The following is a 25,653-nucleotide window of genomic DNA, read 5'->3' as shown; positions in this document are numbered from 1 at the left end:
TGATGCATCAGTAGAGTTGCTGCCTCACAGCAACAGAGACCCACGATCGATCCTGACTATGGGTGCTGCCTGTACGGAGTTGTACGTTCTCCCTGTGATTGCGTAGGTTTTCTCTTGGTGCTCCAGTTTCCTCCTACACTCCAAGGGCGTACAGGTTTGTGGGCTAATTGGCCTCTGTAAAATTGTAAATGTTCCCTAGAGTGTAGGATAGTGTATGGGGATCGCTGATCAGCGCGGACTCTTAGCTCTTGGGGCTAAAGGAATCAAGCGATATTGGGGAAAAACAGGAACGGGGTACAAATTTTGGGTGATCAGCCATGATCATATTGAATGGCGGTGCAGGCTCGAAGGGCCGATTGGCCTCCTCCAGCACCTATTTTCTATGTTTCTATGACTCGGTGGGCCGAAGGGCCTGTTTCTGTACTGTGTGGCAGCGCCTGTTAGCGTACGCAGATATCGAACCCGGCGTTCGGAAGCCGCGATCACGTGTCTCGGGAGGGGCTGTTGTTTTCGCGTTATTTTCCTGCGCGAGCTAGTTCGGCGCTAACCACCGTTGTGGCCAGACGTGTCTGTTAAACCTGTATGCTGCAACTTGAACTTTCCAATAAAGTATTGTTGAAAACTCCAGGAGTCGTTTATCAGAACACTAAACTGTATCTTTAAAATAAAAAGTCAAGAGTACAGAATCAAAAGAGAATTTTTATGGAAATGTGGGAAGAAGAAAATGTGATTTGTGTAAAAAACTGACTGCTCTGTGTGTGGTAGGAGCGGACGCAATGGGCCAAAGGGCCAGTTTCTGCTCTGTATCTCTGTGACACTATGACCAATTATCCCCAGCAACAGAGAAGCTGCACAAGCCGATGGTCCCTGGATGTGAAGCTCCTTGGAAACATAGACCTCTTCACACATCTCGGGAATCGCCACTGAATGAACGCAAACAACAGCGAGGAGATTCTCCAGCTCCGTCATCAGCCGATCGATGCCCAATGTATGTGACACACAAAACCTCAGAACCAACTCACGTGAGAAAATAAGGAAGATCCGGCTTATCTTCTTGGACCAAGATCGGACTTTTCAGTGACTTGGACATTCGAAGATGGCATTGGAATGTGGAACTCTGCGGCAGGTCCGTGGAGGGTCTATTGTACGTATGTGATTTGACAGGACAGCGTGCAGCACATGCATTTATTTGTATCTCTACACATCTCACAATAAACAAAGTAAACTAAACCTCATGTTCTACCGGGCGGCAGTCATCCCCTGCCCTCAGATTTACTTCTGTGACTCAGACTACACACAGCAGACATATGTGGTAAATACAACAACACAAGCTCCACAAACCTCTCCAAATTCACTGGTCGGATGTGAACCAACATCAGTGACCTTTCCCAGGCCAATATCCCCAACACTGCGGCCTTAGGACAGCCAGACCGCATAGTTAGCATGCCTGACACCAGATACTCCACTGCAAATATATCCAACCCAGATATATTATTCACCACTGCCACAGAAAGCATGGCACAGTGGCACAGTGGCCTAGCGTTCTGCCTTACAGCGTTAGAGACCCGGGTTCCATCCTCGCTACGAGTGCTTGTCTGTACGGAGTTTGTACATTCTTCCCGGGACCTCCATGGGTTTTCTCAGAGATAGACAATAGACAATAGGTGCAGGAGTAGGCCATTCAGCCCTTCTAGCCAGATGATCAGCCCTTCTATTCACCGTGATCATGGCTGATCATCCACAATCAGTTTCATCTTCAGTTTCCTCCCACACTCCACAGACGTACAGGTTTGTAGGTGAATTGGCTTGGTATAAGAGTAAATTGTCCCTAGTGTGCATAGGATAGTGTTGGATAGGATGTAGAGATCACTGGTAGGTGTGGACTCGATGGGCCGAAGGGCCAGTTTCTGTGCTGCAAAACACTATGATTCCAAAAATGTAAACCAAGAATTATCTGCTGTCCCACTTCATTTCCTCATCTGAAGCTTTTAAACATCCAGTATAATTCCAGACACTCAATGAGGTGTTAAATCAGCCCTCAATCTGCTGATAGGATTCTCACTTACAGCAGCACCAGCGAGGTGTCACAACAGGCAGAGCTGCTGTCTCACAGTTGAAGCAACCTGACAGTTCAATCCTGACCTCTGGTGCTGTCTGTACGGAGTTTGCACGTACTCCCTTTCACCATGAGGAGAGGGCAGCACAGTGGCGCAGTGGTAGAGCTGCTGCTTTAAAGCACCAGAGCCCCGGGTTTGATCCCGATGCTGCTGTCTGTGCGGAGTTTGAACGTTCTCTCCGTGACCATGTGGGTTTTCCTCCCACAAAGATGTGCAGGCTTGTTGTCCTCTGTAAATTTATAAATTGTCCCCAGTGTGTGGAATAGTACGAGAGTATGGGATGATCACTGGCCGGCATGGGCTTAATGGGCTGAAGGGCCTGTTTCCATGCTGTATCTCTAAAGTCTAAAGACTTCCTCTGGGTGCTCTGGTTTCCTCCCACATCCTAAAGACATGCTGGGGGATTCATTGGCTACCAAGTTGCCCTACTGCACAAGCAAGGGCTAGGATCTGGAAGGGAAGGAATGGAAATACAGGGAGAATTAGTATAGGTGGATAGGTTGATGGTCAGTGCAGACTTGATGGGCCGAAGGGCATGTTTTCATGCCGAGTGCCTCCACGACCGAGTCTATAAACACCAGCATATCATGCAGCAGTGAACTCGTTTCAAAGATTTATCACCAACTGAAGTGAGGATAACACTACACTTCTTAAGATTCATGGTTGCAGCCATTCACAGCCCAACTTCGCCACTGTGAGAAAACCCTGGGACAGTCTGTGAAGTACAATCCATCAATTACTACAGCTCAGGGACGGCACACTAATGCTTAGATGAAAAATATTATTTATTGACTTGCTGAATTACAGATTGATAGGCATCCTTGAACTACATAGAAGATTGTGTACACACTCAGGACTAACATTCCCGCTACTTAAAATAATGCAATCAACCGATCCATCAAACCCAAAGCTTCAGGGACTCGCCTTCAGAGTTACGCTCACAAAACGGAAGGGGATAGAGGCAGCACATGTGAATTTGGTGAAGTATGTGAAAAATGCAGGCCTGTGGTTAAAAAAAACCCCATCTAATCTACTCATTACATGTTGTTCATTTGTGAGAGAGCTTGGGACAACATTTCAAGCTTCAGGCTGAAGAGACAGACCCTTCAAGGTGTTTAAGAAGGAACAGCAGATGCTGGAAAATCGAAGGTAGACAAAAATGCTGGAGAAACTCAGCGGGTGCAGCAGCATCTATGGAGCGAGGGAAATAGGCAACGTTTCGTCCCGAAACGTTGCCTATTTCCCTCTCTCCATAGATGCTGCTGCACCCACTGAGACCATTCAAGGGTTCAGTTCAGCTTAGTTTATTGTCACGTGTACCATGGTACAGTGAAAAGCTTTTGTGCAGGAAGGAACTGCAGGTGGTGGTTTAAACCGAAGATATACACAAAATGCTGGAGTAACTCAGCGGGACAGGCAGCATCACTAGAAAAAAGGAATGGGTGAGGTTTCGGGTCGAGACCCTTCTTCTGAAGAAACTGTAAAAGGAATAGGTGACGTCACAGATTCCTTCTCTCTGGTGATGCCGCCCCGCCCGTCCCACTGAGCTATTCCAGCATTTTGTGTCTATCAATGAAAAGGTTTTGTTGCATGCAAACCAGTCAGCAGAAAGGCAATACCTGATTATAATAGAGCCATTTACAGTGTTTTAGATACATGATCGTGCAGGGTAAAGCCAGTAAAGTTCGGTCAAAGTCCAAGGGTCATCAATGAGGTAGATAGTAGTTCGAGACTACTCTAGAGTCGCGGTGGTATCTGATTCTATTAATCGACCACTCCCGGCTCACAGCTCTCTGCTCCTTCACAGCAGTGAAGTGAACTTCAGGAGTACATAGACATAAGGAACTACAGATGCTGGTTTACAAATACAGACACAAAGTACTGGAGTAACTCAGCAGATCAGGCAGCATTTCTGGGGAAGGTCTCAAGACCTACGTCGCAACCCGAAACGTCACCCATTCCTTCTCTCCAGAGATGCTGCCTGACCCGCTGAGTTACTCCAGCTTTTTGTGTCTATCTTCGGCTTAAACCAGCATCCTTCTTTAGCATTTCTGGGAAACGTGGATAGACAACATTTCAGGTCTGAAGAGTCCCGACCCAAGACGTTCCTATCCATGTTCCCCAGAGATGCTGCGCTTTTTGTGGCTTTTTTTCAGAAGTGCATAACTGGCTGCTAAATAGTTGAAGAAGTCTGAAGAAGGGTTTCGGCCCGAAACGTCGCCTATCTCCTTCGCTCCATAGATGCTGCTGCACCCGCTGAGTTTCTCCAGCATTTTTGTGTACCTTCGATTTTCCAGCATCTGCAGTTCCTTCTTAAACATTTTATCTCCGTTTGCTTTGTTGTTGTCATCTTCTCCCAGCTAACAATTACTTATTCTATATTTCCCTTGATCTCCATTCCCTTTGTCCTATTTTCACACCTTACACTTCCTTATCTATGTATCTCCCTCTCCCCCTGACATCAGTCTGAAGAAGGGTCTTGACCCGAAACATCACCCATTCCTTCTCCCCAGAGATGCTGCCTGTTACACCAGCATTGTTGCAGCAGATCTTGCTACCCGAGTTACTCCAGCATTTTGTATCTATCTCCGGTTGAAGCCAGCATCTGCAGTTCCTTCTTACGCAGAGTGAAAATAAAATTCTGCATGTCATTTATAAAATTCCAAAAATGTTATTGATATATTGTTGAGGATAAACAAGATACGGAGAATGCATTTAGTGCAACAACGACAATGTATGTGCACACTTAGCTGCTGTAAATGTTAATTTACAATTTGTGAAGGTAAATCCTTTTTGCAAGGAAACTCCTGCCAACTCTCCTTATCAATGCTGAATCAAAAATACTGCTCTGTTTCCTCTTCATACAGCAATTTAAAGTGCAATCTCATCCGCTGCTCCACATTCCTGCAGTCCTCGTTCCACTTTCAATATTTTGTCAATATTTTCTGTCCTGGAATGCACCAACTATGTAGACTGGAGTAACTCAGCAGGACAGGGAGCATCTCTGGAGAGAAGGAATAGGTGATGTTTCGGGTCGAGACCCTTCTTCAGACGACCGTTGATTTAAACCAGCATCTGCAGTTCTTTCCTACACATGTAGACTAAGCAGAAGATGCACCCCTGGAAAATAACTAGACCAAAGAGAATGAGAAACTTTCGCACAAATAGCCAAGCTGATAACAGATTCAAAATGAGCAAAACTTGTCTGATCTTGCTTAAGCTCAAGAGAAATTCAGTGTAGGCCGTATCTGACGCCCTTCCCGATCAGTTAGTGCGGTTGTGTCGAATGTGTGGTGGAATAGTTGCTGAACCGTACGCAAAAAGAGAATTTCACTGTACTTGGGTGAATGTGGCTATGAAGCAACATTGAAGCATGGTGCTGGACAAAAATGCTGGAGAAACTCAGCGGGTGCAGCAGCATCTATGGAGCGAAGGAAATAGGCAACGTTTCGTCCCGAAACGTTGCCTATTTCCTTCGCTCCATAGATGCTGCTGCACCCGCTGAGTTTCTCCAGCATTTTTGTCTACCTTCTCCAGAGAAGCTGCCTGACCTGCTGAGAAACTCTAGCATATGACGTAGGATCAGGATGAGCCCATTCAGCCCATCGAGTCTACTATGCCTTTCAATCACGTCTGATCGATTTTTTCCTCTCAACCCCATTCTCCTGCCTTCTGCCGATAACCCTTGATGCCCTTCCTAAATCACAAAACTATCAAACTCCGCCTTCACCACCCCAGTACTTTACAAATGAAACCCAGTCTCTTCATTGTTAAACCACCATCTGCAGTCACTCATTTCTAATTCATAGTCAGAGAAATATAGTGAAGAAACAAGCCCTTCGGCCCAACTTGCCCATACTGGACAACATGTCCCAGCTACACTAGTCCCACCTGCCTGTGTTTGGTCCATATTCCTCCAAACCCGTCCTATCCATGTAGCTTCTTAAACATTGGGATAGTCCCAGCCACATACACCCACCACCCTTTGTGTGAAAATGTTGCCCCTCATATTCCTATTAAATTTTTTCCCCTTTACCTTGAACCTTTGTCCTCTGGTCCCCGATTCCCCTACTCTGTGCATCTACACGATCTATTCCTCTCATGATTTTATACACCTCTATAAGATCACCCCTCATCCTCCTGCGCTCCAAGGAATAGAGACCCAGCCTACTCACCCTCTCCCTGTAGCTCACACCCTCTAGTCCTGGCAACATCCTTGAAAATCTTCTCTGAACCCTTTCAAGCTTGACAATATCTTTCCTATAATACGGTGCCCAGAGCTGAACACAATATTCCAAATGCGGTCTTACCAACATCTTATACAACTGCAACATGACCTCCAGACTTCTAGACTCAAAAGAGTTTTGAAAAGATAGTAAAATGTATTTCAGTTGAACAGTGTTGGTGAAAAATGTCAAGCAAGATCTGTACAGATTGCAAAAGCTGTGTAAGTGGCCTTAAGTTACTTTTTCTGGACTAGATGTAGAACAGCAGTAACTAAAGTTCAGGGACAAAGGCTGGGTGGCCTCCAAACCCCCAGCGCAGATGAACCAGCAGGAAACAACTTTAAGTTGAGACAAGACTAAATTCTGTAGACATAGTACCAAATAAAAGTCAGTGTGTTTTACACACTAGAGGTCACACAGAGTTCAGGTCAACACAATCTCTCACCAGGATGAATTTTATGCTCAGTAGGGAACGTACGCAGTGTTAGTCCATCACATTCCTACCTTCCCAATTCTTCTCCTATTTCATAAAACTCCTCCACCTTCTCCTGCTTAAAGGAAGCCATGCCAGATTTCTTCATTCGTTGCCAACGCCACAGACCATGGCACTCGGAGATGGTCACAGTCCACTCTCAATGGCCGGCATCCAGCATCTACAAAACAAGAAAACAGAACTCAGGCAACATTGCAGTTGGAGGGAGAGGGGAGAGCAGGGCGATTGTAAAATACTTCCACCTCCAGTTTAAATTCCATTTGGAATATTTTGGAGGACCAAGAACCAAGACTGTGCGACAAATTCACGAATGCTGGAGGAATTGTGCAGGTCAGGCTAGGCCAGGTCAGGCAGCATCTGGTGAAGGAATGGATAGGCCACGTTTCTGGTTTATATTTTGATGTAATACAAGTACAAGTTCTATAAAATTCATCACCACACCAATTGTTGGTGGGTGGACAAGGGAGAATGTGGCATATGATAATGAAAAACATTTCATTGTTCCTACCACAGAATCTGCTGGGACTTTGGTCAGTTTGCTGTGATTCTCTAATACCCACTGCTGAAGGAGTTGCCAGGGGAGGTAGGTTTCTATAATTGATTTTTATTAGAAGCAATTGTACTGGGATAAAACGATCGACATCACAATTATACAAATATTGTACAGCTTCATTTTCAACCTGATAACCTAAATTTAAAAAAAAAAGAAAAAAGGAAAGAAGAAAAGAGAAAAAGAAGAGATAAAAATAGAAAATAACAAGAAAAAGATCCCAAAGCAGTGCAGAGGAAAGAAAAGGAAATAAGGAAAGAAAAGATGGAGATATACCTCACCCACCCCCCCTCACCCATCATAGCATCGGATCTAGATTTAAATTTGTGTTTCACCATTCTGTTGTTGTAAGAATTCAGTAAGGGGTGTCCATGTCTTAAGAAATTGATCTGTTTTTTCCGCCAATACAAGCCTAATGTTTTCCAAGTGTAGTGTCTTGGATATATCTGTGATCCACATCTACACTGCCAGAGGAGGTAGTTGATGCAGATACTATAAACATTTATATAGAGACTTTCCTGCTAATGAAACTGTTTGATGGAGTGGACATTAAGAGGACAATGCTTCTCGAGGAGATTAGAAGCAACCTCTCTTTGCTTTTGGACAGGTACATGGATAGGATAGATTTAGAGGGGTATGGGCCAAATGCAGGCAGATGGGATTAGTAGAGATGGGGCATCTTGGTTGGTCTGGGCAAGTCGGGCTGAAGGCCTGTTTTGCATGTTGTGTGACTATGACACAGCATGAAACATATCAAACATGCCACCACTAGTTCAGAGAAACTTCCTTTGATCTTTGATCTGGTATGTTGTTGGTTCACATGCTTGATCAATGGTGTTTTATCATTAATGTCTAATTATTTTTAATGTTTAGTGTTTTCTGAGTCATTCGTAAGTGTCACTGTATGTCATGTTGTTACGTGGGCGGAGCACCAAGGCAAATTCCTTGTATGTGAATACTTGGCCAATAAACTTACTTGCAATCGATTCATCTAATGAGATCAATTCTTACATTTACCAGTTTGGTGCAAGTTTCTTTTAAATCATCTATGTTTTAGGAAGAACTGCAGATGCTGGAAAAAAACTGCAGATGCTGGAAAAATGAAGGTAGGCAGCATCTATGGAGCGAAGGAATAGGTGACGTTTCGGGTTGAGACCCGAAACGTCACCTAGTCCTTCACTCCATAGATGCTGCCTTACCCGCCGAGTTTCTCCAGCATTTTTGTCTACCTTTAAATCATCTATGCTACTTAATCAGCCACACCTTGTGGTAAAGAATTCTGCATTCTTGCCATCAGGGTGAACAGTCACTGCCAAGCTTGACGGGAAATTAATTTAGCAGCTGCCTGAGAAAGGTTGGTTGTAATCTCCTCGAGTAGCATTGTCCTCTCCATGTCGACTCCATCAAACACTTTCATTAGCAGGAAAAGAACACTCAGGACATCTGTATTAGAACACTCACGACATCAGTCATTTATTTAAAGTTATTTAATCCATCTTCATTTTGGAATTTATAAATGCTCGCTGTAACTGACCGCTGGGGGCGGGGAACAGTGTCCACCCTGGCCACACTCATGCTGGAAGCTCCCACCTCGTGGTGCCAGCTCACCGGGTAACCTGCTGGAAGTGGGGACGGGGCAGTGTATAATAGACAATAGGTGCAGGAGTAGGCCATTCGGCCCTTCGAGCCAGCACCGCCATTCAATGTGATCATGGCTGATCATCTCCAATCAGTACCCCGTTCCTGCCTTCTCCCCATATCCCCTGACTCCGCTATCCTTAAGAGCCCTATCTAGCTCTCTCTTGAAAGCATCCAGAGAACCTGCCTCCACCGCCCTCAGAGGCAGAGAATTCCACAGACTCACCACTCTCTGTGAAAAAAAGTGTTTCCTTGTCTCCGTTCTAAATGGCTTACTCCTTATTCTTAAACTGTGTGTGGCCCCTGGTTGTGGACTCCCCCAACATCGGGAACATGTTTCCTGCCTCTAGCGTGTCCAAGCCCTTAACAATCTTATATGTTTCAATGAGATCTCCTCTCATCCTTCTAAACTCCAGAGTGTACAAGCCCAGCTGTTCCATTCTCTCAGCATATGACAGTCCCTCCATCCCGGGAATTAACCTTGTAAACCTACGCTGCACTCCCTCAATAGCAAGAATGTCCTGGAAGAATGTAAAAAGAGCCTGGCGCCGTTACCAGGCGACCACGGCAGGCGTTGGCAGGGCGGCGCACTTTGTGGCAGCCACTGCACGCCCGTGCCCAACGCTACACTTCTTCTCCTCGTCGCTGCCTTCCCACCGCGCTGCCTGCCGCCCGCCAACAGCTAACACAAAACAACACCCCAGTCTGCCGTAACCACACTCCACTATATAGAAGATAGACACAAACAGCTGGGGTAACTCATCGGGACGGAGAGAAGGAATGGATGACGTTTCGGGTCGAGACTCTTCTCTCCAGACTTGCTGTCTGTGCCGCTGAGTTACTCCAGCATTTTGTGTCCATCTTCAATTTAAAACAGCATCTGCAGTTCCTTCCTACACAAACACCCTTTGTCTGAAGTCGGATTTTTCAACCCCTTTCACCTAAAATGTAAATCCTGTTTCTCTCTCCACAGACGCCACCTGACCTGCTGAGTATTCCCAGCATTTCTGTTTTAACTTATTAATATGATGCAATTTAACTTTTTAAGCTCTTACTTACAAAACTGGGGAATCAGATAACAGGATAATATAAAACTCAAGCAGTTCCACTTAAAAATACAGAAAGTACGATATCTTGGAATAAGCAATGTTTAATCCTTAGAGGGAACTACCAGATTAATGAAAGTGTGGAAAAATACTACATAAATTTAATTGAAGAGAGTGTTTTCTAACTGAGGTTCCTGCTCCAATTCAAAATCTAAACAGAAAGCTGGTATTTTCACAATTAGTCTTTTGAAGGAAAAATGTTAAAACCTAGCACAACCAGACTTTGTATGAAAAACCTGCCCCTCGTCTCCCCTTTAAATCTTTACCCTCCAGTTTCAGACTTGCCCCAACCGAGGGGACTAACATCCACCTTATCTATGCCCCCCATGATTTTGTAAACCCACATCATTGCGGGGATCGTTAGTCGGAACGGACTCGGTGGGCCGAAGGGCCAGTGCCAGCGAGTTGTATCTCGAAACTAAATTAAAAACACTTAAATTCCAGCAATTGGGAATGACAATCTTAGACAAAAGGCAACAAGGTCAGAGGTAGGTACATGCACCCATTTCTCAGGGTTCAAATCCATGCGTAACTCCTCCGATAATGGGCAAGGAAGGAACTGCAGATGCTGGTTCGCACCGAAGATAGACACAAACTGCTGGAGTAACTCAGCGAGACAGGCAGCATCTCTGGAGAAAAAGAATAGGTGACATTTCGGGTCGAAACTATTTTCCAGTCTAAAGAGGAGTCCGACCCAAAACACCACCTCTTCCTATTCTCCCGAGATGCTGTCTGACCCACTGAGTTACTCCAGCATTTTGTGTCTGTCCTCTGATAATGAAGCAGTTTCTGCTCGCATGGAACACATAACATTTTCCCACACAAGTACCAGGCAACAGCCAATGCCAACACAATGCCTCTTGTGACCTTCAGTGTTAGTATTGCTCACTATCCCAGGAGTCCGAGGTTCAGCTGGGCCACCTACATTGACCTGGTGCAGGTCAGATACCAGATGTGGTGTGGACGTGGCTTCGTCAGCCTCCTCACCCACTGGGCGCTAACACGACGGGACACTTTGACCGATGGCGTGTCTGCAACGAGACTCAGTTTGTGGCCAGAGTGAACCTTGAGCCCTGCATAATCACCAACGTTTCCTCGTCATAGAAACATAGAAATTAGGTGCAGGAGTAGGCCATTCGTCCCTTCGAACCTGCACCGCCATTCAATATGATCATGGCTGATCACCCAACTCAGTATCCTGTACCTGCCTTCTCTCCAAGCCCCCTGATCCCTTTATCCATAAGGGCCACATCTAACTCCCTCTTAAATATAGCCAATGAACTGGCCTCAACTACCCTCTGTGGCAGAGAATTCCACAGATTCACCACTCTCTATGTGAAAATAAAATTCTCATCGCGGCCCTAAAAGACGTCCCCCTTATCCTTAAACTGTGACCCCTTATTCTGGACTTCCCCAACATCGTGAACAATCTTCCTGCATCTAGCCTGTCCAACCCCTTAAGCATAGCTCAACACAGCTACACTACACTACAATCACCAGACCAGGGTCAAGGAAAGAGCGTTCACGTCGATCGGAGCCCTGTCTCCACCAATCTTCCCACCACCGCGGACAAGAAGCACAAGACAGACACCACTGTGCAGATGCCGAGACGTGTGTTCAGCTCCAGCTGAGCAACGTCTAATCTTGAGTGTGGACTCGACAAGAATCATCAGGCCGAGAGATAAACTGGAGCGGCGGTTATGTGTGTTTAATGCTGGAAAATCGAAGGTAGACAAAAAAAACTGGAGAAACTCAGCGGGTGCAGCAGGAGCGAAGGAAATAGGCAATGTTTCGGGACAAGATGTTGCCTATTTCCTTCGCTCCATAGATGCTGCTGCACCCGCTGAGTTTCTCCAGCTTTTTTGTGTGCCAGCGGTCATGACTGTAAGGCTTCATGGGCGGGGGGGAGGCAGGAGAATGGGGTTAGGAGGGAGAGGTAGATCCCTCATTTTCCAGTCTAGAGAAGAGTCCAACACAAGACACCACCTATTCCTTTTCTCCCTCATTGCTGGCTGACCCACTGAGTTACTCCAGCATTTTGTGTCTATCCTCTGACAATGAAGCAGTTTCTGCTCGCATGGAACACATAATGTTTTCCCACACATGTACCAAGCACGATTGAATGGCAGAGTAGACTTGATGGGCCGAATGGCCGAATTCTGCTCCTATCACTTATGAACTCAAAGCTTCTTTGCAAAACACATCTCAAATCCACGATCCCTACTCCATAAAGGGCGTGTGGGTTGGAACACACCATGTCTCTAACAGACCAAAGGGAGTAGTTTGTGGAACTGAGAGGTTACTTAACTACTGACACTTGTGCGGAGGTAGATTGAAAAGCTTCATGGCGTAGACTCTTCCTCAGACACGACGGAGTGGTTAGTGATCTCCTGTCAAAGACTGGTCCAGCACAGCCCAGTCTCCATGTGAAGCAATACCCATTCTTTCTCCCCAGAGATGCTGCCTGTCCCACTGAGTTACTCCAGCATTCTGTGTCTTATGCCCCTGTCCCACTTAGGAAACCTGAACAGAAACCTCTGGAGACTTTGCGCCCCACCCAAGGTTTCCGTGCGGTTCCCGGAGGTTGCAGGTGGTGGAAGCAGGTAGGGAGACTGACAAAAACCTCCGGGAACCGCACGGAAACCTTGGGCGGGGCACAAAGTCTCCAGAGGTTTCCGTTCAGGTTTCCTAAGTGGGACAGGGGCATTAGACACAGGACATCTCTCCCTCACAAGCTGCTGGCTGCTTTCTACGTCAATAATGACAAGAATCATTCATTCCTTTACCACAAGTTCTGGCCTGTTTCGTTGGCCTAATAAACTTCATAAAAGGAAACATCCATCTACTGAATTTGGCAACTCTTAAATATTTTCCATTCCCTATTTTAAATTGGAATGACACAGTGTCAGGCCAACACAAAACACTTGCTTCTCCTCATTAATCCTGTAACACATCACTTGACTGATATCTTGCTGAATCATGTGTTATGCAAACTCCGAGCTCAGGGGTTACAATAACACATCGGCCAATTTCAAAGGGCAAGGATAACTGTTTGATATTTGAGCATGATTCTTCAAGCACGTGGGAGGAAGGGGAGAAGAATGATAATGTCACGTGTGCGGCACAGTGGCGCAGCGGTAGAGTTGCTGCCTTATTGCACTTATAGCCCCGGGTTCGATCCCGACTACGGGTGCTGTCAGCACGGAGTTTGTACGTTCTCCCTGTGATCTCTTTTCTCAGAGATCTTCCGTTTCCTCCCACACCCCAAAGACGTACAGGTTTGTAGGTTAATTGGCTTGGTATAGGCGTAAATTGTCCCTGGTGTGTGTAGGATTGTGTTAATGTGCGGGGATCGCTGGTCGGTACGGACTTGGTAGGCTGAAGGGCCTGTTTCCGCGCTGTATCTCTAAACAAATCTATCAATGGAAGGAGACATTACTCAAAGCCAGAACGTAGAAACAAGGAACTGCAGATGCTGGTTTACCAAAACAAAAAGACACAAAGTGCTGGAGTAACTCAGCGGGTCAGGAAACATTTTGGGAGGTGAACTTTCGGGTAGGGCCTCTTCTTCGAATCCATCCAGTGTTCATAAGTCATAGGAGCAGAATTAGGCCATTCAGCTCATCAAGTCTACTCCACCATTAGCTAATTTATCTTTCCCTCCTAACCCCATTCCCTGCCTCCTCCGATAACCCCCGACACCCGTACTGATCAATAATCTATTTATCTCTGCCTTGAAAATATCCACTGATTTGGCCATAGCCTTCATTGGTTTTAGTTTTCGAGATACAACGAGGAAACAGGCCCTTCGGCCCAGGGAGTCCGTACCGACCAGCGATCCCCGCATATTAACACTATCCTACACACACTAGGGACAATTTACACTTATGCCGAGCCAATATACCTACAGGTATGGGAGGAAATTGCAGATCTCTAGAGAAAACCCACGGGGTCACGGGGAGAACGCATAATCTCCGTGCAGACAGCACCCCCTGGTCGGGATCGAACCTGGGTCTCAGGCGCTGCAAGGCAGCAACTCTACCGCTGTGCCCTGGACTCCACAGATTCACCACCCATCACACAGCAGCATGGTTCTATCCGAGTGATAGAGTAACAACATCGTCTGAAAGGTAGCACATCCTAAAATAATCGATATGCCAGGGGCTTCAAACTATTTCAAATTGAGAGCATAAAGTCTTCACAAGTGAACTCCCAGGGTTGTGTATTAACAAGATTAAGAACTCGTTCACTGTGTTAAGCTGCCCCTTGCCTCAAAGGTATTTCAAGCGAAGGAGGTGATGCGTGTGTTATTCCGCTTGTTCACATTCACACACTGTGGTTCAGTTACAGAGGCAGCATTGACGTACTTGAGGTCAGTTTTAAGTATATTATGTGGAGATCCAGCCAGCGGTCACTAAAAAAAAAAAGCTCATTATTTTTGGACACACGGCCTCAGAGTGCCAGAAGAATCGGAGCACTAATCTTTGACCATCTGATTATAAACCATACTCAAAACCTTCCAAGTCAGACCAGAACAAACTCTCCCACATGGCCATATATCTTTCTGTGTTGAGGATTACATTTTTCAACCAGAGGCTTGGTTTCCTGTCAATGTGTTTTTGGCCAGTGAATAATTAAATACTGGAACACCCATGTGGTTTGTGTAGAACGAGCCCAAAGCTGGTTGTTGTGGGGAGTTTTCAGCATCAAACGGTCCCGACAGGAGATGTGCAGAAATCTCCTGGTCGCTGGAATGTTTTGAGACGAGAAGCCCCTTGAAGCAAAGATCCGGTAGCCTTGGAGTGCCCGGGTCAGGATAACGAGAGCAACGTGACAGAGCTTTAGAGGCTGAGAGAGCTAACACACTCATACACACACTGTGGGGGGGGAGAGAGGGATGGGGAGAGACAGGGAGGGAGGGGGGGGGGGGGGGGGGGGGGGGGGGGGGGAGAGGTGTAGGTGGAGGGGGGGAGGGGGAGGGGGGGAGTTTGAGTACACACACAGGGCTGGGGAGGGCTGGGTGGGAGTCATGGTAAATGTCCACTGATGTTTAACTTGCGATATATAAAAGGTCAACGTTCCCTGGTGCTCCGGTTTCCTCCCACACGACAAAGTGTACAGCGTTCAAGGTTAATTGGCATCGGTAAAGTTGTCCCGTCATCGGGCAGCATGTGGTCTGAGCGGATAGAGGTTTACACAACACAGGACTGCAACTGTGAGCTGTAATTGCCTATCTATACCTCTGGTTATTGATTCACCTGCCCTGGGTTAAGGACTCTGTTCATTCACCCTATCTATTCCCCCTCGTGGCCTTATACAGCTCTATAAGGTCGCCCCTCACACTATCCTGCACACTAGGGACAATTTACAATTTTACCAAAGCCAATTAACCCACAAAAACATCTCTCAAGGCAAGTCAAGTTTATTCGTCACATACACATACGAGATGTGCAGTGAAATGAAAAGTGGCAATGCTCGCGGACTTTGGGCAAAAAGACAAACAAACAAACAAACTACAAACAGAATGGAACAGTTTCCCTTTCCTCTGACTCTCAGTCTGACGAAGGGTCTCGACACGAAACGTCACCTATTCCTTTCCTCCAGAGTTGCTGTCTGACCTGCTGAGTTACTCCAGCTTTTTGTGTCTATCCTTTGTTTTACCAGCATCTGCAGTTCCTTCCTACATATTTAACCTACAAACCTGTGGCCATTGGAGTGTGGGAGGAATCTGGAGCAGCTGGAGATGGCGAGCTTTTACAGGTCGCTAGTCAAGCATCAGTGCCCATTTACCATGATTACCAGCTACCATTCCCACCCCACCTCACCCACTCACCCTCCCACCCCACATCATTCACACACCCACCCATCCCCTGCTCACTCCATCAGTGGCAGAGTAGACGATGGGCTGAATGGCCTAACTCTGCTCCAATCACTGTGTGGATTTGAAGAAGGGTCCTGACCCGAAACGTCACCTATCCATATTCTCCAGAGATGCTGCCGGACCTGCTGAATTACTCCAGCACTTTGTGTCTTTTTGTTTTGTAAACTGGCATCTGCAGTTCCTTGTTTCTACATGCTCGCCAATAGTCTGCACTCAGTCAGCGCCTTCTGCACTGACACAAGTGCCTGTGTTATGGAGCACAAGACCTCCGAACCATTGAAATGCCTTCACACCCCTCCCTGACCACCCCCACCCCGAGGCTGGTGGGGGAGGGGAATGGAGAAGTTAACCTTACCACTACCACCCTCCCCCCTTCCCCCCCCCGTCCCCCCAGGCTCCTTGCTGCCACTGGATCTATTCTCTTTAGTACATGTAGGAGGCACTGTGTCTGTACGCGCTGGAGTTTAGATGAATGGGAGGGGGACCTCATTGATACATACATAATAGTGAAGGGCTTGGATAGAGTGGATGGGAAGAGAATGTTTTCACTCGTGGGAGAGTCTAGGATTCGAGGTCACAGCCGCAGAATGAAAGAACATTCTTTTAGGAAGGAGATGGGGAGGAATTTCTTTAGCCAGAGGGTGGTGAATCTGTGGAATTCTTTACCACAGAAGGCTGTGGAGGCCACAAGTCAGTGGATATATTTAAGGCAGAGAGAGATAGATTCTTGATTATTATGGGTGTTAGAGGTTGTGGGGAGAAGGCAGGAGAATGGGGTTAGGAGAGAGAGATAGATCAGCCATGGCAGAGTAGACTTGATGGGCCGAATGGCCTAATGCTGCTCCCATCACATGATCTTAACTTTGCAGATACCCAGCGGGGGTGTTGTCATTCCCTCTTCTCCCTTCTCCTGTCGTGCAGAAGATATGAAAGCTGGAATGAATCTACCCCCAGATTCAGGAACAGCTTCTGCCCCACTGTTATTGACGTTAATGGTCCTCTCGTGAGCTAAGAGTGCTGACCTACTATCTTCCTCATTGGTGACCCTTGGACTCTCCTTGATCGGACTTTGCTGGCTCTACCTTGCACTAAACGTTATTCCCTTATCACGTATCTGTACACTGTAAATGGTGTGATTGGAATCATGCATTGTCTTTTCTGCTGACTGGATAGCACGCAACAAACTGTACCTCGGTACACGTGACAATAAACTAGACTCAACTCAACTCAGTGTGTAGGACAGCCTGGCTTGAAACGTCGCCAATCTATTTGCTCCACCATATTGCCTGACCCACTGAGTTACTCCAGCATTTTGTGTTATGCTCCCATTTTAAGTAGTCTTTGACTCTACAATTTGAGAGTCGTTCTTGCCTTTCAACGCCATAGGTGTTTCTGATCAACCTGAAGTGTCGCCTTACACGCAGAATGCGAATGCTTCGAACGCTATACGAGCAGGAGATCGCAAGTGAAATGGTTAAAGCCGTCGATGGAAGGTCGTGGTTTTATACTAAATCAACCCAGCCCGAGAGGGATTTGCACAAGTTTTATGTGAATGTATTATGCACCTTATGCTCACATGATGAACATTTCTAGTCTCCATATTATTAAAACTATGCTGGAGGGGGTTGCAAGAAAGGTTACAAGAATTACACCAGAGCTTGGACAGGCTGAGATGCAGGAAACATGTTCCTCGATGTTGGGGGAGTCCAGAACCAGCGGTCACAGTTTAAGAATAAGGAGTAGGCCATTTAGGACTGAGATGAGGAAGACCTTTTCACCCAGAGTTGTGAATCTGTGGAATTCTCTGCCACAGAAGGCAGCGGAGGCCAATTCACTGGATGTTTTCTAGAGAGTTAGATTTAACTCTTGGGGCTAAAGGAACCAAGGCATATGGGGAGAAAGCAGGAACGGGGTACTGATTCTGGATGATAAGCCATGATCATCATATTGAATTTTGATCTCCCAACCTACCTCATTGCAGGACTAGCACTTTAAAAAAAAAAATTTGCACTTTCTAATTTTAACGCTGTAACACCATATTCTGCACTCTGGTGTTTTTCCCTTTATACTACCTGTTGTCCATGACCCGGGCTTGATTGTACTGGTGTATAGTATGATTTGACTGGCTATCAGGCGCACAGGCTAGGACTTTATTCCTTGGAGCGGGGAGGGTTGAGGGGTGATCTTATAGAGGTGTACGAGATGATGAGGGGAATAGATAGGGTGGAATTTTACCCAGGTCGGTGAATCAATAACCCGAGGACATAGATTTAAAGTGAGAGGCGAAAGATTTAATAGAAACCTGGGGCCAACGTTTTCAGCCAGGATGGAGGGTATAAGGAGCAAGCTGCCGGGTCGGAGGATGCAGTTGAGGCAGAAGTTACTACAGCAGTTCAGATATTTGGACAGGTACATGGATAGGAAATGTTTAGAGGGATATGGGCCAAATATATTCACATAGCCGAAATGGGGCATCTTGAACTGCATGGACGAGATGGGCCGAATGGCCTGTTTCCATCCCCTATGACAGATGCCTGGCAGTAAACCTGGGTGAAGTCCCTGGACTAACAGGGGAGACACAGTGTTTACAGAGCAGGAACGAGGGTTCGATCCCGACTGCGGGTACTGTCTGTACGGAGTTTGTATGTTCTCTCTGTGACCACGTGGGTTTTCTCCGGGTGCTCTGGTTTCCTCCCACACTCCAAAGACATGCAGGTTTGTAGGCTAATTGGCTTGGGTAAAATTGTAAGTGGTCCCTAGTGTGAAGGATAGGGCTAGTATCGCTGGTCGACGCGGACTCGGTGGGCCGAAGGGCGACATCGAAGTGTCACAACGAGAGAGGTGATGGTTTAGTGTGCATCAAAAACAAGAATGGACACTTAAACAGGAAGATAAAATGAAACAAAACAATAGAAATATGCTTGCTGTATGCTATTTATGTAAAGTAAAATATCACTCACAATGTCACGAATTATGGTGGAAGAAACATTCAAAATAGCTGTCAAAAGGGGAAGTCTGTGAGGGTTAGTGGCCACAAGCTTCTGCTGAGAACCTGCACAGGGTGGATGAAGCAAGTGGTGCTGCAATAACTCAGCGGGTCAGGCAGCATCTCAGGAGAACATGGGCAGGTGACATTTCGGGTCAGGACCCATCTTCAGACACAAAACGTCATCTGTCCATGTTCGCCAGAGATGCTGCCTGACCCATTAAGTTACTCCAGCACTGTGTGTGTGACTTTTGTAAACCAGCATCTGCAGTTCCTTGGGTCTACGTCCTAAAGAAGATGCAGTTTTATTGGTGTTTGGGTTGTACAGCATGGAGAGAGGCTGGTGTCCATTTGTGGAAAGCAACATCTGCAGTTCCTTGTTCTCACTGGATGAGTCAAGTGGTTCTACTTCTGTGCTTTAAAAGCCAGCAATGAGTGCCTTTACAACGGAAGTTACTGAGAAGTGGTTAGAAGTTTTCAAATAGAATTGGTGGCGTTGATCAGATAAAAGGACACATCCCCCTCCGTTGTACGCAGTCTGAGAATGAAGAACAAACCGAGTGACAGAGGTCTGGGTTGGCAGAACGTTCTGTAGAGTTGACAGCAACCTCTGTAGTGGTGCCCAGCGTCACCTGTTCAATGCTCAAATTAGCTGTTACAAACTTCACTTCCCATTCCTGGGCCCTGGCACCGGAGAGTTGTCTGGGATCGAGGGAGGGCAACAGCCCACAGCAGCCGCATGCACACGCACACACACACAAACTCCATGACACTCAATGAGTTCCTGCTTGGAAAGGAGTTACACAAAAAGTTGCCCGAGTATCTGGCTCTGGTTCCAACTCTCTCTCTAAATTCTCCACGCCTTTTTAGATTTCTCCTTAAACATTCCGGCTTGAGTGTTCCCGGTGTCACACACGGAAAGTCCCTCAGTCCAGGGATGGTTCCACAGACAATAGACAATAGGTGCAGGAGTAGGCCATTCGGCCCTGCGAGCCAACACCGCCATTCAATGTGATCATGGCAGATCATCCCCAATCAGTACCCCGTTCCTGACTTCTCCCCATATCCCCCGACTTCGCTATTTTTAAGAGCCCTATCTAGCTCTCTCTTGAAAGCATCCAGAGAACCGGCCTCCACCGCCCTCCGAGGCAGAGAATTCCACATAGTTAAAAGATACAGCACAGAAACAGGCCCTTCGGCCCACCGAGTCCGCGCCAACCAGCGATGTCCATCCACTGACACTATCCTACGCATGCTAGGGACAATTTACCGAAGCCACAGATTAACTGCCCCGTGACTAAAGAAGTTCCTTCTCGCCTCCTTTCTAAAAGAGCACCCTTTAACTCTGAGGCTGTGACCTCTGGTCCTAGACTCTCCCACCAGTGGAAACATCCTCTCCACATCCACTAACCATCATTCAGGATAACACTGTGGTGAGACCCACCCAGTGTAGTCCGGGGTCTGAATGATTCAGACTTTCTGAGAACGTGGGAGGTCAGAAGACCATGACCCTGAGCAGGTGTGAAAGTGACACAGATATGGAGGTGGATCTCAACAGAAGATGGGAACAATGCATTATTGTTTCCATTCAATGACAATACTCTTGCTTTTGGTCTGAACCTGAACATCCCCCTTAAAGTCCAGCCCAACTCGGCTATGGAAGTCCCCTGACTCTCAGTCTGAAGAATGGTCTCGACCCGAAACGTCACCAATTCCTTCTCTCCACAAGCGCTGCCTGTCCCACTGAGTTACTCCAGCAGTTTGTGTCTATCTTAGGGAATGGGAATAAATCTATAGTCCACTAAAAACATTCCTCTCTGCCTGGTTCCAGTAGGCATCTGGGAGAACCAAGCACAGTGTATTTTATTAGAAATCCAGCTTGTTGAGAATAATCACATCAACCTGATAGATATACAAAATGATGAGAGGCATAAATAGGGTAAAAAGTCAGAAACTGAAGAAGGGTTTCGGTCTGAAACGTTACCTATTTCCTTCGCTCCATAGATGCTGCCGCACCCACTGAGTTTCTCCAGCATTTTTATCTATCAGTCAGAAACTTTTTCTCTGGATGGAAAAATCATTTACTAGAGGACATAGTTTTAAGGTGAGAGAGGCAACATTTAGGGATGACCATGGTAAGGGTGGCAAGTGTCTGGAACAAGCTGCCAGGGTTGGTGGTTGAGGCAAATATGATTTGGCTTTAAGGATAGATGGATAGGCAGGGAACGGAGGGATATGGATTATACACGGGTAGATCAGTGATGGTAGACATAAAAAGCTGGAGTAACTCAGCGGGACAGGCAGCATCTCATTCCTTCTCTCCAGAAATGCTGCCTGAGCTACTCCAGATTTTTGTGCCTATCCTCGATTTAAACCAGCATCTGCAGTTTCTTCCTACACATATTGAAGTGATGGTCTATGTTTCTATAGTTAGATAGAGCTCTAGGGGCTAGTGGAATCAGGGGATATGGGGAGAAGGCAGGGGCGGGGTACTGATTGGGGGACGATCAGCCATGATCACAATGAGTGGCGGTGCTGGCTCGAAGGGCCGAATGGCCTCCTGCTGCACCTATTTTCTATGTTTTTACAATGTGGGCCAAAGGACTGTTCTATGTTCTAATATTTCCGCAGATAGATAGGGCTCTTAAAAATAGCGGAGTCAGGGGATACGGGGAGAAGGCAGGAACGGGGTACTGATTGGGGACGATCAGCCATGATCACAATGAATGGTGGTGCTGGATCGAAGGGCCGAATGGCCTACTCCTGCAGGTGGAATCCTGCTAGTGGAATCAAGGGATATGGGGAGAAGGCAGGCATGGGTTATTGATTGGGGACGATCAGCCATGATCACATTGAATGGCGGTGCTGGATCGAAGGGCCAAATGGCCTTCTCCTGCACCTATTGTCTATTGTCTAAAGAGTGCTCAGCACTTTTCAATGAAACAATGATTTGCCTTCACGATAAAATAGCAAGAATCTATAATTCCTGGTCTCATGAACAAGCATTCCAGCAATAAAATGGATTGATCAATACTGCCCACACCCATCACATGAATGCCCGCTCACAACCTCTGCCAGGACACACCAGGCAGGTGGGGCAGGGTTGGCAGCTGGTTATTTTGTCATCACCTTTGCTATGTTTGTCCTTACCTACTTTATATTTACAGAACGAACATTCTTCCCACCAGACTTGTGCTTAAGAAGGAACTGCAGATGCTGGAAAATCGAAGGTGGACAAAAGTGCTGGAGAAACTCAGCGGGTGCAGCAGCATCTATGGAGCGAAGGAAATAGGCAACGTTTCGGGCCGAAACCCAGGGGTTTCGGCCCGAAACGTTGCCTATTTCCTTCCACCAGACCTTGTTTGGGATTCTAGTCATTCTACGCCAGATAGGGTTTGATTCTGCGTCTATATTTTGTAGTATAGTTCTATAGGGCTGGGCAGGAGGGAAGGTTTACACACAAGCACACACCCCTTCAGCACCTAGCATTGTGCGGTTAGGCATTCAATTAGTGGGCAAAGTTCCAGGAACATGTTTGTATCCAACCTCTGTACCACAAACAATCAGGGCTTCCTATGGGTGGAGTAGTGGCTTTGAAAACTGTGCTTGCAATATTTAAGATACGCACAAAACGCTGGGAGTAGCTCAGCGGGGCTTGCAGTATCCCTGGAGAGGAGGACATTTCGGCTCGAGACCCTTCAGACTCTGAAGAAGAGTCGCGACCATTCCTTCCATCCAGAGATGCTGCCTGTCCCGCTGAATTACTCCAGCATTTTGTGTCTATCTTGTAATATTTAATACAGGTAATGAGTTACCTAGATATTCTGAAATTAATTGGGTAGAAAACTGAAAGGCTCACCCCTTCCTCTCCTCCTTCGCTAGAACCCACCTCTTCCCTCGTTGAGATGACACTAATCCCCTTCCTTTCTCCCCTCCAATCTTTACCCCACTGAGGAACAACAACCCATTAGTCTGAAGAAGGGTCTCAACCCAAAACTTCACCTATTCCTTTTCTCCAAAGATGCTGCCTGACCCACTGTGTTACTTCAGCATTTTGTGTCAATCTTTGGTGCAAAAACCTCGTGTAGGTTCCTTCCGACACAACCTATTTGCTTAGTTTAGAGATACAGCCTGGAAACAGACCCTTTGGCCCTCCGACCAACGATACTGTTGCACTTTTTCTCATCCACTCCCCGCACACGATTGGGCAATTTGCAGAGGGTCAATTAAATCTACAAACCCGCACGTCTTTGGGATGTGGGAGGAAACCGGAGCACCCAGAGGAAACCCGCGCGGTCACGGGGAGAACGTGCAAACTCCACACAGACAGCATCTGAGGGAAGGGTCGAACCCAGGTGTCCGTCGCTGCGAGGAGGCAGCAGCACTACCCGCTGCGCCACTGGGCCACCCTCAAGACTCCAGGATCTCCAGTCTCTTGTGTCTCAACTTCTTCCCTCAAGGACGGTCCCCAATTCACCGAGCTCTCCCATAACGTTCTATCTCCATCCATGGCCATGAACTGAGAGACAAGGTCTCGACCCAAAACATCACCAATTCCTTTTCTCCAGAGACGCTGCCAGACCCGTTGAGTTACTCCAGCACTTTGTGTCTATCTTCAATTCAAACCAGCATCTGCAGTTCCTTCCCACACCACACACCCTCCATCACACACACAGAACACCAGCCTTTCACCAACTATCTCCATGTTTTTTGAACTCAGGATCATCCATGTGCGTTCCCTGATTATCTGACCAGTTACACACTCCCTCTGAAATTCTAATGAGGCTAAACAAAAACAAATATATATGCCCTCGACCGGGAATTTTCTTCGAGTGGGATGAGTTCTATATCCAACCAATCCTATTTTTTGAGCCTAACCTCATAGCACAGCAGATACAAGTCAGGGAAGAAGACCCAAGATAAACAGAAATGTGATCCATCCCTCAACTTCTGACACCATTCAAACATTCATCAGATAACTGCTAACAATATTGAATTTTATAAGCTTATGATATTATGTGCGTCATGGAACAGTACAGCAGAGGAACAGGCCCTTCGGCCCATAATAACAATGCTGAACACATTGCCAAGCCAACTCTTCCCTACCTGCACATAAACACATGCAAAATAGCGATCGGAAAATACCCGTGGATTTTAACTGCAGGCGATGGACTGCCCTGGAATCACTACATCACGTGGAGCGGAAAGTTTAAACGCGACCAAAACACATCAGAAATTGTATATATATATCTATATTCAAAAGTATCCAAAATAGTATCCATAACAGACTGAAGGCGCAGTGACACAAAGAATATCGCTATGTTTTAGCCACACGATCGCATTAACCAATTTTAACTCACACACGTTGTCCGCGTTTAGTTTGGCAGTCAGACGCCGGCGGAGTTGACAGCTATTAAACAAGTACAGATAACACAGAGAGAGAGAGAGAAAGCGAGTGGCTCAGGGGCACAGATAGTAGCATTGCTGTCGGGGGAGGGGGAGGGAGAGAGATAGACAGAGAGACAGACAGACAGAGAGAGAGATGAGAGAGACAGAGAGATAGACAGACAGGGAGATAGATAGACAGAGAGAGACCGAGATAGACAGAGAGATAGAGCCAAGCACCAAGCAACTCAATGAGTAGCCAGCACCCACAGAGCTGGCAGCCGGAGAGAGGAAGGAATAGAGGGTGCGAATGGAGGGAGGAGAGGGAGTGGGGGAGAGGGGTAGTGGGGTGGAACAGAGGGGAGAGGGTGGGGAGGACAGGGAGGGGGGGGAGAGGAGGGGGGGGAGAGAGGAGGAGGAGGGGGGAGGGAGGAGGAGGGGGAGGAGAGGAGGGGGGGGGGAGGAGGAGAGGAGGAGGAGGGGGAGGGAGAGGGGGGGGGGGAGAGAGGAGGGAGGGGGGGAGAGAGAGGAGGGGGGGGAGAGAGGAGGGGAGAGGAGAGGGGGGGGGAGAGGAGGAGGGGGGGGGGAGAGAGGAGGGGGGGGAGAGAGGGAGGGGGGGGGAGAGGAGAAGAGAGGGGGAGAGGGAAAGAGAGGAGGGGGGGAGAGAGAGGGAGGGGGGGGAGGGAGAGAGGGAAAGGGAGAAGGGGATAGGAAGGGGGGGGGGGGGGAGAGGGAGGGGGAGAGGGGGGGGGGGGAGAGAGGGGGGGGGGGAGAGAGGAGGGGTGAGAGGGGAGAGGGGGGGGGAGAGAGAGAGGGGGGGGGGAGGAGGGAGGGGAGAGAGGGGGGGGGAGAGAGGAGGGGGGGGAGAGGGGGGAGGGGGGGGGAGAGGGGGGAGAGTGGAGGGGGGAGGGAGGGGGAGAGGAGGGGGGGGAGAGGAGGGGGGAGGGAGAGGAGGGGGGAGGTGCGAGAGGGGGGGGGAGAGGAAGAGGGGGGAGGGGGAGAGGAGAGACGAGAGAGGGGAGTGGAGGAGGAGCTCGGAGTGAGATTCCCAGCCAGGAGGTGAGAGGTGAGAGAGCCCCCCCCATTCGTGCCAGGGTAGGGTAGTGTAGGGTAGGGTCGGGTCGGGGCTGCGCTGCGCGGGGACTCACCCAGTGCGGGGCAGCAGCGGCGGCGGCGAGTGTCGGGGCTCCCATCCCGCGCGGGTTTAAGTGAGGAGCGGGAGCGCGCGGGGCGCGGACACGTCGCGGGAGCGAGCACTGTGCGCGCCCCCG

At 47.7% G+C, this 25,653-nt stretch overlaps 1 protein-coding gene across 3 annotated transcripts in view; it reads right to left on the bottom strand.

Annotated features, from left to right (window-relative positions):
* LOC129713570 (death-associated protein kinase 2-like) overlaps positions 1 to 25,604 on the bottom strand; it is a 129,261-nt gene extending 103,657 nt beyond the window's left edge. The window contains exons 1-2 of one of the 3 annotated variants that reach the window (XM_055662720.1): positions 25,531 to 25,604; positions 6,848 to 6,996 (exon numbers count right to left, since the gene is read on the bottom strand). In XM_055662720.1, the coding sequence (XP_055518695.1) occupies positions 6,848 to 6,924 (77 nt within the window). In that variant the 5' untranslated portion in view covers positions 6,925 to 6,996; positions 25,531 to 25,604. Of the gene's footprint in view, positions 1 to 6,847; positions 6,997 to 24,357; positions 24,608 to 25,530 lie in introns of those variants that run through there. The other 2 variants (XM_055662719.1, XM_055662722.1) reach the window with 2 other exon arrangements.
* Positions 25,605 to 25,653: the final 49 nt, after the last annotated feature.

The sequence above is a fragment of the Leucoraja erinacea genome, chromosome 36, assembly GCF_028641065.1.
Source record: "Leucoraja erinacea ecotype New England chromosome 36, Leri_hhj_1, whole genome shotgun sequence".
Lineage (NCBI taxonomy): Eukaryota > Metazoa > Chordata > Chondrichthyes > Rajiformes > Rajidae > Leucoraja > Leucoraja erinaceus.
This window is presented reverse-complemented; position numbering and strand designations above follow the sequence as displayed.